Below are 18344 nucleotides of genomic sequence, written 5' to 3'. Positions count from 1 at the left end.
TGAGTCTGTGGTTCGAGACTTGGCCTTCAAGTTTATGCTGAAGCATAAAGAGGGTCGTCACACTCTGCACTAGTGTGGAATTAAACTATCCGAATGGCTCAGTTCGTTGGATGAGAACACATCCTGGGGCTTTTTGACACAATTGTTCAATTACAGAAGTACTGAAGAGGTCTTTGTCACTTACCTCACTGCTATACTATGGATAGACAACTAGGACCGTGGGCCAATTTCAATATTCCATTTTCATTAAGCCGGTCCTGGAATGGACTAAAAATTGGAATTGAACACATGTAACTAATGACGTTGTCTTTGGTATGTTACATGCTTTGACTCCTCAGTCACAAGTTTGAAAAACAATAGCAGACTGACACACAGCATAAGATTACTTGGAAGTACAGTTTAGAATCAGTAGCCTCATCAACACCTAAAAAGACAGAACACGTGATATAATTAACAGTTATTCCATGAAATCGAGTCGTACATGAGCTACGCGCCAAGTCGGCTATAAGCCATGTATGACGAGATTGAGTGGAATAACTGTTTTATTCTATCCACATTCACTGGATTTTGAGAAACAGAGCATTTTTATTTTTTGCAAGTTCGATAAATAAAAAGTTCATACAAAACATCTGACAAAATAATTTCCACTTAACAAACTGGTGAAATTACCATAGCAATTTGAGAAAAATGCCGTAATAATAATTCCTGGGAAAAAAAAAAAGATACAATTTCAATCAAATACTTTCATTCCATATATAATTGCTTTTTTTTGGGGGGGTGGGGGTTTGTTTTTGAGTAGAGTTTTTATTTCATCCCTGGCTGGTTCAGCAACACGCTTCGAAATTTTCTTTTCTTCTTTTTTTGGTGGTCGGCAATCCAGGTGCATTACTGCCACCGACTGGGCTGGAGTGTGGAACAAGAGATATTTTTTGAGGAAAAAAAAAACAAAAAACAATATTCTTTTATTTAACCATTTAACCATGAATGTGGATTATTCTATCCACATTCAGCTTTTTATTTCTATTTTTTGCAAATTCGATAAATAAAAACTTTACGCAAAACATCCGAGAAAATTGTTTCTGCTTAGAATGTAAACAAACCGACGAAATGACTGTAGCAATATGTGAAAAATGTGATAATTCTTGAAAAAAAATTTTCTTACCATCAAATAATTTCATTCCATATTTTGTTCCTTTTTTTGGGTTTTATTTTCAAGTAGTTTTTATTTCGTCCTCGGTTGGTTCAGCACCACGCTCCGCCATTTTGTTTTTCTCTACTCACTGTATATGAGCTGATATCCTAGTAGTAGAGTAGCCAATCAGAGCACGCAATTGCTATCCATCGAGTATATGTGGATAGAATAAAATGTGATCTAAGCTTCCCTGACATTCTCTCTGCGCTTGCGATCGGTATAGCCTAGCGTAACAGACTGCTTTTTCATGAATTATGGAACTGGCAAGCTGCAGGGGATGAAAATTCTGTCAGCAAGACCCATTTTTTTCAATATTAATTGCCCGACCATGATAGAACTCCTGAAATTTTATCTGAACTTCAGCATATTTCACTAATAAACTGTCACAGCCTTGAAGAGTACATGAGCCCAAGCGATCACAGCACTCTCCCAAGACCGTCACTTATAATACTGTAATACAGTGCTGGAAAAGTGAAGCACTACTGACATCTCTTCAAGTGAATTATGTTCTTTTAACATTTACTTATTAAAATGGAGGCAGAATGGGTGCGGAGAAAGAGTGCTTGGTATAAAGAGTCCATGAATCTTAAATGATTTCATGTAAAAAATAGAAAAATAAAGAACAAAGCACACTGGATGCTGAGTTCCTCAATTTTTAGTTGTGAGAAATCTGTCAGTAGACACGTCTGTCCTGAGGGGACATTTGGGACAAATGACAGGCAATCTCTGTGTTGAATTACAGAGCATACAAGTCTACATCTGTGCACTGTTGGGCTTCCCACCACAAACAGAGTGCAGAGAGAGAGAGAGGTATAGAAAAGCCAACTAACTGAACCATCTTTAGCGTCAACTCCAATTATTGCGATCTACTGGTAATGTGCAACATGTGAAGTTAGACAAACAAGCTTCCTATTGCCTCTTTAACCCTTCGAATCCAATCTCCATGTGGATCATGGATACATATTTACCTTTTAAACGAATCAAAGGTACGAAATGAGACGTTGCCGATTCTGACTTGATCTTTATATTAACGTCGTGACCGCGTAGAATTTTGCGGCTGTAATGACGAGGCCCGAAAATTGCCAAATACTACATTAAAGACCATCTCTAATTGCCATGCTAGAAAACATAACTGTCATTCAGTTTTGGAATGCACTCTAAACCAAAGACCTCTTTAAAGATGCTCAGAATGGCCTGCTGTGTTTGCTTTAACATATTATAACCAGACGCGGCCGCTTTAGGACCATCTGTTTCTTTCTAACTCCTTCGAGCTCTTCACACGCTGCCCACTGATACAGAAAGTGTGTGAAAATAGATACAGTACAGTTCTGTTTACAATTCGTGCATATAGTCAGAGAAGTCATAAAACCTTACGCTGAGAACGTGTTCATATAATTCAGCCTTGATTAAATTATATGATCTTTAGAAGGGCTAATATCAACATTGCAATATTTCACTTTATTACAGCAGGTTATAGGGCACGATTATTGTCTGGTTCCTCTCGAGGTTTCTTCCTCATGTCGTCTGAGGGAGTTTTTCCTTGCCACCGTCGCCACAGGCGTGCTCATTGGGGATAGATTAGGGATAAAATTAGCTCATATTTTAAGTCGTTCAAATTCTGTAAAGCTACTTTGCGACAATGTTTACTGTTAAAAGCGCTATACAAATAAACTTGACTTGATTAGTTAATGATTACTAATTGGTTCGATGAGTGTCCTATTCTACTTTTTTTTTAAAATCAGGAACGATATGATAGCCGAAGTGTAGGACTATTTACGATATTTATCCCCCATGAACTTTTCCACATATTTAATTTGGATTCTACAATATCAGTCAAAAGTTTGGACACCTTCCAATTCAATTTTTTTATTAATTAAAAGACACTTCTTCATGTCTTAAAGTAATGATGGATGTCATTTTTCTTTACTTAGTTCTTGACGTAATATGGATTACTACAGTTGTGGAATAGGGCTATTTACTGTATTTTTATTATTAATTTGCGCTAGAACAAATTTTTACTCCCACTCAGGATCTTTCTACTTTATTCTTCCTCTTCTTCTTCTCCTAACATTTTTAGGATGCTATTTCTGACTCAGTTTTCAACCAGTCATCACCAAATTTCACATGCAGAATACCTCTGGGCAGAATTAAGTTGCTATGACTTTTGGTGCTGATCCGGATCACCGAACTGGAATGATCCATGAAAAATGGGCTTCCCCCCCCCTCACTTATCCCTTACCGTTCTGGATCTATAGGGTACAATGACCAGATGTCTTGGTTTGTAAGAGCTAGCGCAAACCACTGTGACTTTAGTCACAGTATCTATCTAGTCTACTATTTACTGTTTGACCTCAAATGCATTAAGAATTAATTGCACTAATAACTTTTGACGAATCACACTTGTTAATTGAAAAGCATTCCAGGTGATGACCTCATGAAGCTGGTTAAGATAATGCCAATAGTGTACAAAGTGTCATCAAGGTAAACACTGGCTACTTTGAAGAATCTAAATCATCAAACATATTGGGTTTTTTTTAACACTTTTTTTTTTGTTTCACATAATTCCATACATGTTCCAGATGTTATTTTATAGTTTTGACATCTTCAATATTGAAGAAAATATTCAAAATACAGAAAACCTTATGAATGAGTAAGGGGTGCACAAACTTTTGGCTGGTACTGTATGTCATGAACTGACACAAAATGGCCTAAATTATAAAAGTAGGGGAATCAATATAATTTGTAAAAATACATTGAAAAGTTGTGATTACGTAAGTATTCACAATTGTTTCTCTGAAACCCCGAAATTAGTTCTGGTGCAACCAGCGGTAATCAGAATTCAAATAATTAGCTGAATGACGTTCACTTGCATGCAATTAAAGTGTCATGCGACTTCATTCTAAATATACCTGTATTTTTTTGTTTAATGAATGTTTGTTTCACAAAGTAATGTCACACACATTGTACAAATAAAATGTTCAGAATCCCAATGAAGTCCATTTCTCTTCTAGGGTGCAACACTGCACAATGTGGATAGCTGGGGTGTCAATACTTATGCAACATATTCTCTGTGTGTATGTGTAGGTTTCTTCCAACAATCCAAAAACATACCAATAGGTGAACTGGTTATGATAAATTGCCTCGAGGTGTGAATGAGTGTGTGTATATGTATGTTTGTGACATGGAGCCCTGCAGCGGACTGGCATCCCATCATCAGGGAAAGATTTCACTTTACTGTAAATACTCCATCTTATCTAAAGCACAGAAACATATATATGTTATTTACCAGCTGGGAGGTCCGTACTGTGACCGAGGTCTTGAAAGTACTGACCGAGGCCCTCCGGGCCGATTGACAAAAACTGCTACGTTTGTTGTTGTTGTGAATGAGCGAGTCGCCAGAGGTCCATAACCGGGGTCCGTATCGTAGGATACGGACCCGCTCACCAGCCAATCAGAGCGCAGGATTTGATGGAAACAGCACCGCAAAAAATTAATTAACAGTTATTCCACGAAACCGAGTCGTGCATGAGCTGATAGCCAACGAGGCACATAGCACTGAGTTGACTAGAAACCATGTACGACGAAATTGAGTGGAATAACTATTTTATTCTATCCACAGTCACTGGATTTTGAGAGAAACAGAATTTTTTTTTTTGCAAATTCGATAAATAAAAACTTTATACAAAAAGTCCGACAAAATCATTTCCGCTTAGAATGTAAACAAACCAGCGAAATGACCGTAGCAATTTGTGAAAAATGCTATAATAATAATTCTTTTTAAAAAAAGATGCATTCTTACAATTAAATACTTTCATTCCATATTTTGTTGCTTCTTTTTGTATTTTTTGGGGTTTTGGAGTCGAGTTTTTATTTCGTCCTCAGTTGATTCAGCAACATGCTCCGCCATTTTGTTTTTCTCTACTCATGGTATATGAGCTGATATTCTAGTAGTAGAGTAGCCAATCAGAGTGTGTGATTGCTCATATCCAGTGAGCGTGGCCAATTTTAAAACTTCAGCAGAAAGAGGAATAATTTACATCTATGTAACTGAAACTCCCTTTTAAAGAAAACAGTCTGGAGGTTCTCATATGTGAGCGCGAGTTAATACTATATGTACTGTAGAATATTATTTTAAAAAATTATTCTATGCAATTATTCTATCCGCATTCACTGGATGTGAGCAATCGTGCACTCTGATTGGCTACTCTACTACTAGGCTATCAGCTCATATACTGTGAGTAGAGAAAAACAAAATGGCGGAGCGTGTCGCTGAACCAACCGAGGACGAAATAAAAACTCGACTCGAAAACAAAACCCCCAAAAAGTGCTCCACCATTTTGTTTTTCTCAACTTGCAGTATATGATCTGATATCCTAGTAGTAGAGTAGCCAATCAGAGTGTGCGATTGCTCATATCCAGTGAATGTGGACAGAATAAAATATGAGACGTACTGAAACTGAGCATTACGGCTTTCGATTTTAAAACTTCAGCAGAAAGAGGAATAATTTACATCTATATAACAAACTCCCTTTTCAAGAAAGCAGTCTGGAGGTTCTCATATGTGAGCGCGAGTTAATACGATATGCACTGTAGAATATGATTTAAAAAAAAAAAAAAACCTGCTCACACCTGGCTGTGAAAAATGATCACCATATATCTTCCTTTACCGAACATTTTACTCGGAGGATCTTTCAACATTTGCACTCCACACACCGTGCTGTCCACTCCTGGGAGCCTTCAAGTCTCCAAAAACAAAAGGATGGATGACTGCATGAATGAATTTATGAATGGCTGCATGGGTGGATGAAAGGACGAATAAAGGAGAGAATGACTGCCACATCTGGATATTTTCTCCTCACATATCTCGCAGTAGGTTTGAGTTTATTTAACTAAGCTACTCAATGTCAGGAAAGCCGACTGTTGATGGAGCACTCCATATTTTGACCGATAGCGATCTTGTAGCTCAGACCCTGGGCCCCCGGCGGTGGTGTAAGACAATAACTTAAGGCCTCTCTTTCAGTAGGATTCAAGCAGCCCACCTGTTCTCCTCTACTGCAAGGCCTCGCCTTTTCCCATAACAACCGAGCGCGTGCTCGATGGGACTCCGTTAATTACAGAAAGGATGCATACAGCTTCATGTCCGAAACTGGGTTACAAATGTATTATACCAAAGCGCTGCGGAATTCTCAAATCTGATTGGTCAGAAAGCGTTAAATCATTTTCCATAGCAGCAAGTCTGGCACTTTAGACTGTAATTCAAATCACAGCTTTCATATCAGTTCAACAAAAACTAATTCGGTTGTTTTGCGGGTGCTCTACATAATTGATAACTAATAATAAGGTGATAAAAACATAGTTTTAAACAAAGAAAAACATTCGCTCCTTTATATGGTGAAGACGTTTATTTAAAATTCGTAGGAGGAGTCTGCAGTGGTAGCTCTTTGTAATGGTCAGTAAATATCCTACCAAGGGAAAGTCTTCAGGACAGAAAACATGACAAGAAGTGTTTTTGTGCCTTATTAAAGCTAGACTGCCTTTCAGATTTTTCAAGCTTAGGTCATAAAAAGAATTTTCCCTGACACCTAGTTATTTTTGTTCAGTGGACTGAAAGCTACTGAATTCGAATCACAGACGTCCATTTTTATTTGTTTTTTTAAAAAAAGAACAATTAATGAATTTAGGGCCACATGGCCTGAAATTCTCCGCCATTTTTTTCCTGCTTCACCATGACCCAATACAAGACACTACGTCATGCATGACGTGGTGGGCTTTTCCCGTTCACGCAAGGCATTGTGGGGTACAAATTTGAAACGGGAGACAAAAACAGAGGACGCGAGTGTGTGAATGAAACGTGAAGGACTGACTACAGTCACGGAAAGTGAGAAGAAAAGACACTATGTTGCGAAGGAAAGGAAACGCAGGACCAAACTAATAAATATCGGCGGTCAGCGAGCACCTCGGTGTGATCAGCTGTTCGTTTAGCGACAGAATGATGGAACTGTCAGTGCACAGTCAAGGTAAACCTGTAGATGGCAGTAATGCAACACTGTGGATGCCAGCTGCCGTAAAACCCAAAAGAAGAAGGTGGTAAACCTGTGCATACGCACATGGACTTCCTCTGTCTGCTTGACTGCACAAAACGAGCGATTTCATGCACATTATTTGCTCAGGAATCCCCTCAAATAAAATAACTTCCCAGCCACACAATGGCCTGTTTTTATTTTTAGATATTGCAGAAATAAATATCACAATGACCAAATTTCAGAGGGAACTAAATTTCACCGATTTTATGAAATCGAAAGGCCGTCTAGCTTTAACTTTTGGACAGAGAAAAAACTGAGAATAGTGTTGGAATGAACGTTATAACAGATCTAAACAGAAGTGATAACAGGAACTAACTTGTTTCATGGATGTTCCACAACATTAAATGCAATTATTCTATCCACATTCACTGGATATGAGCTATTGCACGCTTTGATTGGCTACTCTACTACTAGGATATCAGCTCATATACCATGACTAGAGGAAAAACAAAACGGCAGAAGGCAGAGCATTTTTTAACATAGTTACTGGGAGACCAAATGGTCTCCCAGTGGCCAGATTTGGTCTCCTAGTCAATGCCAAACCAGCTTCACTGGGAGACCAAATTTTAAACCAAGTTATGTCTTATCATTTGGTTCAATCAGTTGCAATTAATTAACCAAGTACCATGCAAGTATACATTTAACAAGGAAAACTTGGCACTGCATTAACTATGTTGATATTATGCTGGCTGAAACGAGGATTCGTAATGCGGCAATTTGCATCACAGAACATGCCGCAGCGGTGCAGTCGCATGGACTCTGGGGCCTGTGATTGTATTGCCCAGACCAGTTGGTCTCCTAGTGGAAAATCCTTAAAAAAATGCTCTGAAAGGTGTTGCTGAATCAACCAAGGACGAAATAAAAACTCTACTCGAAAACAAAGCCCCAAAAATAAACAGCAATAAAATATGGAATGAAATTATTGGATGGTACGAACGGATCTTTTTTTATTTTTCAAGAATTATTATGCTAGCATTTTTCACAAATTGCTCCTGTCATTTCGCCAGTTTGTTTACATTCTAAGCAGAAATGATTTTGTTGGACGTTTTGTATCAAGTTATGTTTCGAATTTGCAAAAAATAAAAATGCTCCGTTTCTCAAAATCCAGTGAATGTGGATAGAATAAAACAATTATTCCACTCAATCTCGTCGTACATGGCTTATAGCCGACTCGGCGCTATGCGCCTCGACGTCTATCAGCTCATGTACGACTCGAGTTCGTGGAATAACTGTTAAATATAAAATGTTTAAAATATGACATCACTGATTAATATATCAGAGGAATAAGAAACTTCAGGATGTGCTGTGATTATTCTTCTTGTTGATTATTTTCTCATTTCAGAGCACCATTTTTCCCCCTTTATTCCTGACTTAAAGTTACTTCAACCTGAAAAAAGCACAATGTTAAGAATTCACAGTGCAATGGGGGCGTCGTGGCTCAGGTGGATAAGGCGCCATACCATAAATCTGGGGACCCGGGTTTGATTCCGGCCCGAGGTCATTTCCCGATCCCTCCCCGTCTCTCTCTCCCGCTCATTTCCTGTCTCTACACTGTCCTATCCAATAAAGGTGCAAAAAGCCCAAATAAATATCTTTAAAAAATAATAATAATAATAATTCACAGTGCAAATATTTTTGAATTGTTTGTCTTCTAAAAAGGTATGAATGATATAAATGTCGAAAAAAAACACCATAAATGTTTACAATTTATCGTGACTTTTTATTTTTCTAGCCAGACATGCACTTTAAACCCCCTGCAGTCAAAAGTCTGGACACACCTTCGAATTTAATGTTTTTTTAAATTTATTTTTATGAATTAAAAGACACTTCTTCATGCTTTAAAGTATTACTTACAGATTACTACAGTTGTGTTATAGGGCTGTTTACTGTATTTATATTATTTACTATTTACGGTTTGATCTCAGATGCATTAAGAAGGTAAGAAATCGCATTAATTAACTTTTGACGAGGCACCTGTTAATTGAAAAGCGTTCCAGGTGACTACCTCATGAAGATGGTTAAGATAACGCCGATAGTGTGTAAAGCGTCAAGGTAAACGCTGGCTAGTTGACCACATAATTAACAGTTATTCCACGAAATCGAGTTGTACATGAGCTGATAGCCGACATTCACTGGATTGTGAGAAACGGGGCATTTTTATTTTTATTTTTAGCAAATTCGATAAATATAAACTTTGGACAAAACGTCCGACAAAATCATTTCCGCTTTGTAAACAAACCGGCGAAATGACAGGAACAATTTGTGAAAAATGCGATAATAATAATTCTTGAAAAATTTAAAAGATACGTTCTTACCATGAAATACTTTCATTCCATATTTTGTTGCTTTTTTTTGGTATATTTTTGCTTTCGTTTTCGAGTGGAGTTTTATTTCATGTTCAGTTGGTTCAGCAAAACGCTCCGCCATTTTGTTTTTCCTCTCCTCATGGCATATGAGCTGATATCCGAGTAGTAGAGTAGCCAATCAGAGCGCATGATTGCTCATATCCAGTGAACATGGATAGAATAATTCCATATGTTCCAGATGCTATTACATAGTTTTGAGGTCTTCAGTATTGTTCGACAATGTAGAAAATAGTCCAAATACCTTTGACTGGTACTGTATGTTTCTAGAAACGCAAAAGGAAAAAAAAAATATGATGCAAGCAAGTGCAACTCCTGGCCTCATATATGAGGATGACACAAAAGAGAACTCCTTGTGTTTAGATTGGATCCAGAAGCAGGGTGTCTGATTCGTTTTCCTCTTTGTTCTCGAACAGTGATAGCAGCATCGGCGAAGGAAGAGGCTCCATGCCCTTGGGTTTGACATGGTGATGGAGAGCAAATTATATCAGGAAAACTTTGAAGTTGCACAACTGGGCCGTTGAAATTGTTCCCTCCTTTTTTCTCCCCTCCTAATTCTTTCTTCTCTGTCTTTTCCTCTTGACAGAATGCAGACGCATGGTTCAGTAAAATTTAAACCAGCCCCCGAAACAGACCACAAAAGCGTGAATAATTGAATAAAACAGGGAGGTTTTATCTGAAATACACCAGCAAATTACTCAACAACAGGTTTTTTTCCCTTCTCCAGTCTTAAGGAGTCCAGGTTCAGGAATGGAGGAGGACTAAGGAGTAGTCTGGACCTCTGGTTTCTCGCTCACCAAACGGCGCTGGGATAGTAAGCGGCTTTTTACTGTCTGACTCAGCGTTTCAAAAGCATTCACCCAAACGCAGCCCAAAGGACTTATAAGAGCTGGGAGTATTTCCAGTACAGAATCCATGATGTTAATGTGGTATGAGAATCACTGATTTCTTAAATTTGTTACAAAAACATGACACTTACACTGTTCTCACTGGTGCCCGATACAGGAAATACAGTCCATCCCAGCTCAGCTGTTGCTGTAGTGGAATCCATTAAAGTTTCTGTAGAGGAAAGATAAAATAGAATGTTTAAGGTTAAAACATTATGTACAGTACAAACATGGTTACCAACCATGCCATGTCAAACATTCACAAGAAGGCCTAAGAAAAGTCACTGAAACCAGGGTTCCCGCTGGCACTCGTCACGCTCGTCAATGACGCACATAATCCATCAGTGACAACGAGAAAATTACTAGCAGTCATCACAGTGACGAACATCTTTATCATTATCCTAAGTCATCTTTTCTAGAAATCCCTCCACAAATCCCTCCGTTTGCCAAAATCCAACCCCAGTGAGGAGACTTTAGGAAGCCAAAGTGGAAACAATAAGTACGTGCTTGTGACCAATAAAAATTGACTATACATAATGACCAAATGAGCACCAAGTTTCTGACCAATCACAGTGCGTTTTAATCGGCCTGGTGTAGTGGTGTAATTATCTTTGCATGAACCAAACAATGGCACAGTCTTTTGGGGTCTTCTTCAAGCACTGAAGATGATTTAAAAGAGAACTGAAGTCACGTTTAAACTTGCTTTATTTTTTAATTAACATGTTACTCAATTGCGTTTTCGGTTTTAGTAACCTTATATCGTGACTCGTATTGGCAACTAATTGCAATCAAATATGATACTTATCGGCCTATTCGGTTTTGAGCCATATTGAATCTAGTTAATTTGTTCCACAGCAGGCGTCGCTTATCCGCACGATCTTCACGAGACTTGTGCGAGACTTCGAAAAGTGAAGTGTCAGCCAGGTGTCAGTGCCACCATTTTGAAAACTGTTTTCCAAACGAAGTATTGCACAAAAACGAGTTTAAATGACAATTACTGCCTACTTTTTTCAAACTTTCCTGATTGCTATCAAAACAAACAAAACTTCTGGCTTAATTACATCAGCATTCGAAAGAGGGCGAGCACGTCTTTTGACAATATTGGCAGATGTCGGTCACTTTGATTTCCACTGTACGTTTTACTTCCGTCCTACGATGTCTCACACAGGTCTCAACGAATCTCGTTTATGGCCATTGCTTTTATATATGGACTGATATATTACAGAACATATTTCAAACACTCATAAAAAAAAAATTGCCTTCGGTTCTCCTTTAAGGGCTGAAACAGCCATGAGGGAGGCACATTCAGAGCCCCGACCATCCCCGAGCATATCAGACAGTGTCAGTAATACAGGGGTTGGTTTAAAAAAAAAAAAAAAAGTGAAAGTGCTGTCAGCTGGCAAGTGACTGAAGGGAGCTATGTTTTGGGCGTGTTGAGTTTCCGTGGCTGCTAACTAACATATGATGTAAAATGCGGTGTCATTCTGTGTTCATTTTGTAAATCGAAGGGAAATTCGGATTCCTTCACTGTTGGTTGTTCCGAGACTCTTCTCAACTCTGTTCAATGGTAAATCAAGTTTTGTGTTGACGTAAATGCTAAAGGGAGTCCTAATACCTCTTTTGAATAATTCCTTGCTAAAATAATCTGAAGTAAATTCAATCTAAGGAGGTTTATTTTAGTTTGATGGTGCACAGGGTGCCCAAAACCAAGTCTTTCTTATTAGAGGCTGGAATGGAGCCCAAATTTTAAATTTCCTCCTACTGTAAGATCCAATATGTTCCCTAAATCATTTATGAAAGACATAACATTGATCCTTACGTGAAGAGCAGTTGAAAGACTTCAAGGAGAACTGAAGGCAAATTTTTTTTATCATCAAAATTCTATTTATCTCATTTTATTAAATATAGGAATGCATTTCTGATAGCTATTTTGTCACTGATATAGCAAGTTATGAGTGTTTGAAATATGCTATGTAATATATCAGTCCATATGTCAAAGCAATGGCCGTCCAGTAAACAAGATTCATTGAGACCTGTGTGAGACATCGTAGGATGGAAGTAAAACGTACAGCGGAAATCAAAAGTGACCAACATTTGCCAATAGACGTGCGCGCCCCCTTTCGAATGCTGACGTAATCAAGCTGGAAGTTTTGTTTGTTTTGATAGCAATCAGGAAAGTTTGAAAAAAGTAGGCATTAATCGTCATTTAAACTTGTTTTTGTGCAATACTTCGTTTGGAAAACAAACAGTTTTCAAAATGGTGGCACTGACACCTGGCTGAGAATTCATGTTTGAAGTCTCGCACAAGTCTCGTGAAGATCGCGTGGATAAGCGACTCCTGCCGTGGACCAAACGAACTAGATTCAACACGGCTAAAAACCGAATAGGCCGATAAGTATAATATTTCATTGCAATTAGTTGCCAATACAAGTCACGACATAAGGTTACTAAAACCGAAAACGCAATTGAATAACACGTTAATTAAGGAATAAAGCAAGTTTAAAAATGACTTCAGTTCTCCTTTAAGTCCACTTTGATAAGTCGGTAACTAAGAAGAAAAGTGAAGAATACGTCTTTGACTTGATTTTTCAAGGAAAAAGGTGGAGAATATTTTTCAGAACCCAGGAGGAACCCTGTGAAAGTGTCTGTTAAAAGTCAACCTGTGTTGATAGCTGTGGAAAAAAATAAAAAATAAAATCTGAATAAGACGTAAACACACAAGTCTTAATTTTTCCTCACTCCCAGTGAAATATTGCTGAAATGTAATAAGATATGAGCTATAAATACATTTTCATTATCCACTTCCTCTAGTCATTATGGTAGTTCAAAAAAAAAAACAAAAAAACAGGAGGCTACATAAAATATTATCAACAAATCAAAGTGGTCGTGTTGATTCCACTTTATTGTTCCTGCTGTTTCAATTTACAAAAGAAAGAAAGAAAGAAATGCTTACTTTTGAAAGGGAATCTACAGACCTGTAAAGGCAAAAGGAAATACCGGGTTCTACTTTCCCACTGTGTGATTCAGCCAAGATCTTTCAGAGACAAGAGCTCACTATATGGAGGGATCTCCGGGGAGCTTACGTGTGGAACAGGATGTGGGTTAGGAGTAGCACTGCACTCAGATAACCACCAGAGACACACTCAATAAAGACGTCCTCCTAGATTGACACAGGGAATTGCTAATCAACCCCAGTCTTTGTCCTCAATATGCCTTTGCAGACTTTTTTAGGTTATTTGCAAAAGAGGCTATGGTGATTGAAATATCCATGCTGTATGACAACAGCACAGAATTAAAAAAAAAAAGTATATATATTATATATACATACACGCACGCGCGCATTCTCCATATGCAACTGCTTAATGAATTACAACAATTTTTTATTGATGCGTCTAAATGGAAAGTCGCACAGGTGCTGGACGTGTCCGAAACCCCCAGATTCCATTTAAAGGAGCCTAAGAACAACGTCTGTATCTTGTGTCCCCTGCTACACACTGGTTGAAAGAGACACATATGCTACGGCTTGTGCGAGCTGCGGAGACAAGCCGTCTTTTGTGTGTCTGCACAGTGACGGTACTCATGTGGCATTCACAGGGGAATGGAATGATAATCCATGTGCAAGAGAATGGACCGCTGGGAGAAATCAGAAGAGGCCGATAACCTGAGCCGACTTCCTTCGACATTCATCGTGCTCTTGCGGTGGGTCAGATGCCATGGAACTCATCCTACCAGATATTTAGCTCGATGACGCTGTTCAAATCCTCTTGCCTGGAGAAGCAAAGTCTTCTCAAGAACCAAAGATGGCTACTTTTTTTTTTTGGACTGGAGAATTGTTAAAAGTGGGGTGCCTCAGGGTAGCCTGTTGGGTCCTCTTTTTTTCAATAGCTTTATTAAATGATATTAACTTTTTTTTTGCGCGATAATTCATTGCTCAGACTTTATGCTGATTATATGTCTCTTTACTCCAGTGATTCATCTCTTGATCTGTTGGAAATTAAGATCAACCAAGATCTCAGTTCGATTACTGGCTGGCTCTCTCAAAGCGAAACGGCCTTTCGATTTCATAAAATCGATGAAATTTAGTTCCCTCTGAAATATGTTTATTTCTGTAACATCTAATCCCCCAGACCATTCTCTGGCTGGGAAGTTATTTAATTTGAGAGAATTCCTGATCAAATAACATGCATGAAATTGCTTGCTTCGCGCAGTCAAGCAGACAGAGGAAGTCCGTGTGGGCATGTGCAGGTTTACCTCCTTCTTTTGGGTTTTACGGCAGTTGGCATCCACAGTGTTGCATTACTGCCATCTACAGGTTTACCTTGACCGTGCACTGACTGGCAGTTCCATCATTCTGTCTCTAGACGAACAGCTGATCACACCAAGGTGCTCGCTGACCTCCGATATTTATTAGTTTGGTCCTGTGTTTCCTTTCTTTTGCAACATAACATCTCACTTTCTGTCACTGTCGTCGGTCTTTCACGTCTCACTCGCGTCCTCCATTTTCCTCTCCCGTTTCAAATTTGTATCCCACAATGCCTTGTGTGAACGAGGAAAGCCCACCACGTCATGCATGACATAGTATCTTGAATTGGGTCATGGTGAAGCTGGAAAAAATAGTGGAGAATTTAGGGCTATGTGGCCCTAAATACATTAATTGTTCTATTAAAAAAAAAACCTAATAAAATTGGACGTCTGTGATTCGAAGTCAGTAGCTTTTGGTCCACTAAACAAAAATAGCTGGGTGTCAGGGAAAATTCTTTTTATGACCTACGTTTGAAAAATCTGAAAGACAGTCTACCTTTAGCTATCTATCTACCAATTATTCAAAGACAAAGGCCATTACCATTGGTAATGGTAATACCATCCCAAGGCTATTGAACAGAAAGACAGTTTGGAACAACTTGGTGTTACTATTGACAGTACCTTGTCTACGAGTCTTCATATTAAGAACACACTTAAAGTATATGCTAAACTTTCAGCTATCAAACGAATTTAAAAAAATGTAATCAACAACACCGCTGTGAAGCTATATAAGACTTCCATCTTGCCGCGTTTCAAATACTGTCGCCCGTTACTACTGGGCATTACTAATGGTCTCCGTGATAAACTTGAGAAAGTCAATTGTTTTGGTCTTGGATCCATCTTCAAACTGCCTTAGGACTGTTCATATAAAGATGCTTTAGACATGGCCAATCTACAGACACTTGAACACCGATGGTCATGCTATTCCTCGTCCTTGGTTTATCAAGCCTTAAGGTGATGATACTTGGGGCAACTTTTTGGGCAATGTTGCCGGGCAATTGCACTTTGACACCTTCCCATTGAGATTGGGCAACATCATTTGCATCTGAAGGATTCTGATAGTTTTGGGCAACGTTTTAAGACCATCCAATCAGAGTGCTCGAAGTGAATCACATAACCACCTGAGAGCTTCTGAAATTTTCAACAAAGATGGCGGCATCTCCGGCAGTGGAGTGAAGAAAAAGAGAGACAACTTATATCTTTTTACATCGCCAAGTTGTTACGTGTAAACCCAGAGTGGTGAATTTACCTCATCAAATGCTGAACCAACAGACATCTATTTTTATGCGCTCAGGTTGTAATTAAGTGTAAACTGCCGTTAACTAACCATCGCTCCATAGAGACTGAATGGGATTTAGATAACTAGCGGTGGTTTTTGCTAGCACAGATAGCTGAACGTTATCGCTAGCTATGTAGAGATAACGTTAGCTCTCTTGCGTCAAGGTAAACGTAATGGGCAGCTCATGGTGGTTTTTTTGAGTTGTAACAGAGATCGTCTAATTTATACCCAGAGCACGACTACTTGTCGAACCCGAGGGCGAAACAAACAGTACAAACTTCAGGATCTAAAAAAGAAAGCCTTTTAGGAGCTCCGTCACCTCCTTTTCCTCCTCAGCAGCCATCTCCTGGTCCACGTCCTTTTGTCTTTTTTGCTGAGATGAGAATTAAACGATCATGTTTTTGTGATGTACGTGTCAGTTATTAGTTACAGCATCTGTGATTGAGGTGAGAAGCATTTTTAAAGAGATTTAAAAAATGTTTTATGAACAGAATAATGTGGTTATTTTGACTTATAAATGTTACCATAATGGCAAATTATCTTTTGACCAGAGTATCTGTTCTGTTTTGTTCCTGAAGTGATACTTAAGCAAAATAAAGGCTGAAGTCAAGACAAAAGTGACAGCTGCAAATGTTTCAGCGTCCATCTTTGCGGAGTCTGATTTGCTCTTATCTGATTGGTTGTTGCCAATTGTCTGTTGCACTGTGTCGGCAACATTGCCCAAAAAGTTGCCCCGTGTATCATCACCTTTAGTCTCCACTTGTGGTCCGGACATCAAGGAACTCTTTTAAATACAGCAAAGCCGCTATAATTGAAGAGGGGGTAACCTCAGACTAGCACAACCAGCATTGAAGAGCAAATGGACTCGGATCATTTACCTATCTAATGGCTCGTATGTGTTGAGTATACACCGAGACTATGATGGAATTGCCCTGTGCTATCACCAGCGAGAGATACTCTACCTGCTTTGGATAATCTGGAGTGAAAGAACAAAGCACTTCTTCGCTAACTGGGTTTAAAGAGAACACGGTCTCAGAGGTAGTCAGGTAGAACGCCTGCCTGATGCGTCGACTCTCTCACTCCGTCATGTCTGGTATGCAAAATTCTCACATGATGAATCCGTGATAATGCATTTTTCCCATAATTAATTTTCCGTGTTAATTAGGGCAAAGCCAAGTGACTGGACTTCATGACGAATGAATTCGACAGTGACATTTCATTTCAGTTTCTTTCATCACAGACTAAAGCAGCTATTCTGATTCCTTCTCACAAGCGTTTTAGTATAAAACCCCTTTTGTGGTCTTAGCTTGAGGCTGACATAATTACAAGTCTTGCGAATACTGGCTTTTGGAAACATTTAAATATTTACAGAGTTTTCTTTATTCATGCATCAAGACATTTGAACGTTTTAATAGTACTTTGAAAATAGCTGCAATTAAGATTCACTGAAACACATGCACACGCGTGCACACACACACACAAACACACACAGCTCTTTGTAAAGAATGCAATTTTACTGTTTTTGGATTTCCAGGAAAAAAAAAAAAATGAAAGTATCCAATTAAGTGGCTCCACATGTAACAGAATTATTTTTGGGTCCGTGCAGGATCTTGGCCCGTCTACACAACCATTTCACGTACCATTCAGTTATTACATAGCTCATATCTCATTATATTATATTTTATTTTCTTTCCTTTTGACTTTGTGCTTCCAGATCAAACCATGTCTCAGAGGAAAAGCTTTAAATTCTGATTCGTCATTCACAAAGACTGAAGATTTCATAAATGAGACTGTCAATGGGCGGCACGGTGGTGTGGTGGTTAGCACTGTCGCCTCACGGCAAGAAGGTCCGGGTTCAAGCCCCGTAGCCGGTGAGGGCCTTTCTGTGCGGAGTTTGCATGTTCTGCCCGTGTCCGCGTGGGTTTCCTCCGGGTGCTCCGGTTTCCCCCACAGTCCAAAGACATGCAGGTTAGGTTAACTGGTGACTCTAAATTGACCGTAGGTGTGAGTGTGAGTGTGAATGGTTGTCTGTGTCTATGTGTCAGCCCTGTGATGACCTGGCGACTTGTCCAGGGTGTACCCCGCCTTTCGCCTGTAGTCAGCTGGGATAGGCTCCAGCTTGCCTGCGACCCTGTAGAACAGGATAAAGCGGCTACAGATAATGAGATGAGGTGAGTCTGTCAGTGTCCAGAAGCAACAATCTAAAATGAGCCACCTTGTGCAAGAAATGTCGCAAGC

General features: G+C 39.0%; 1 protein-coding gene across 1 annotated transcript in view; it reads right to left on the bottom strand.

Annotated features, from left to right (window-relative positions):
• The window catches only part of ephb2b (eph receptor B2b), a 399332-nt gene that overhangs the window by 239882 nt on the left and 141106 nt on the right, over positions 1-18344 (bottom strand). The window contains exon 2 of the mRNA XM_060910500.1: positions 10618-10697. Coding sequence (XP_060766483.1) covers positions 10618-10697 — 80 coding nt within the window. The remainder of the gene's footprint in view (positions 1-10617; positions 10698-18344) is intronic.

The sequence above is a fragment of the Neoarius graeffei genome, chromosome 26 (assembly GCF_027579695.1).
Source record: "Neoarius graeffei isolate fNeoGra1 chromosome 26, fNeoGra1.pri, whole genome shotgun sequence".
NCBI classification, from domain to species: domain Eukaryota; kingdom Metazoa; phylum Chordata; class Actinopteri; order Siluriformes; family Ariidae; genus Neoarius; species Neoarius graeffei.
Note: the sequence above shows the minus strand (reverse complement) of the source record. Positions and strands in the feature narration are given on the sequence as shown.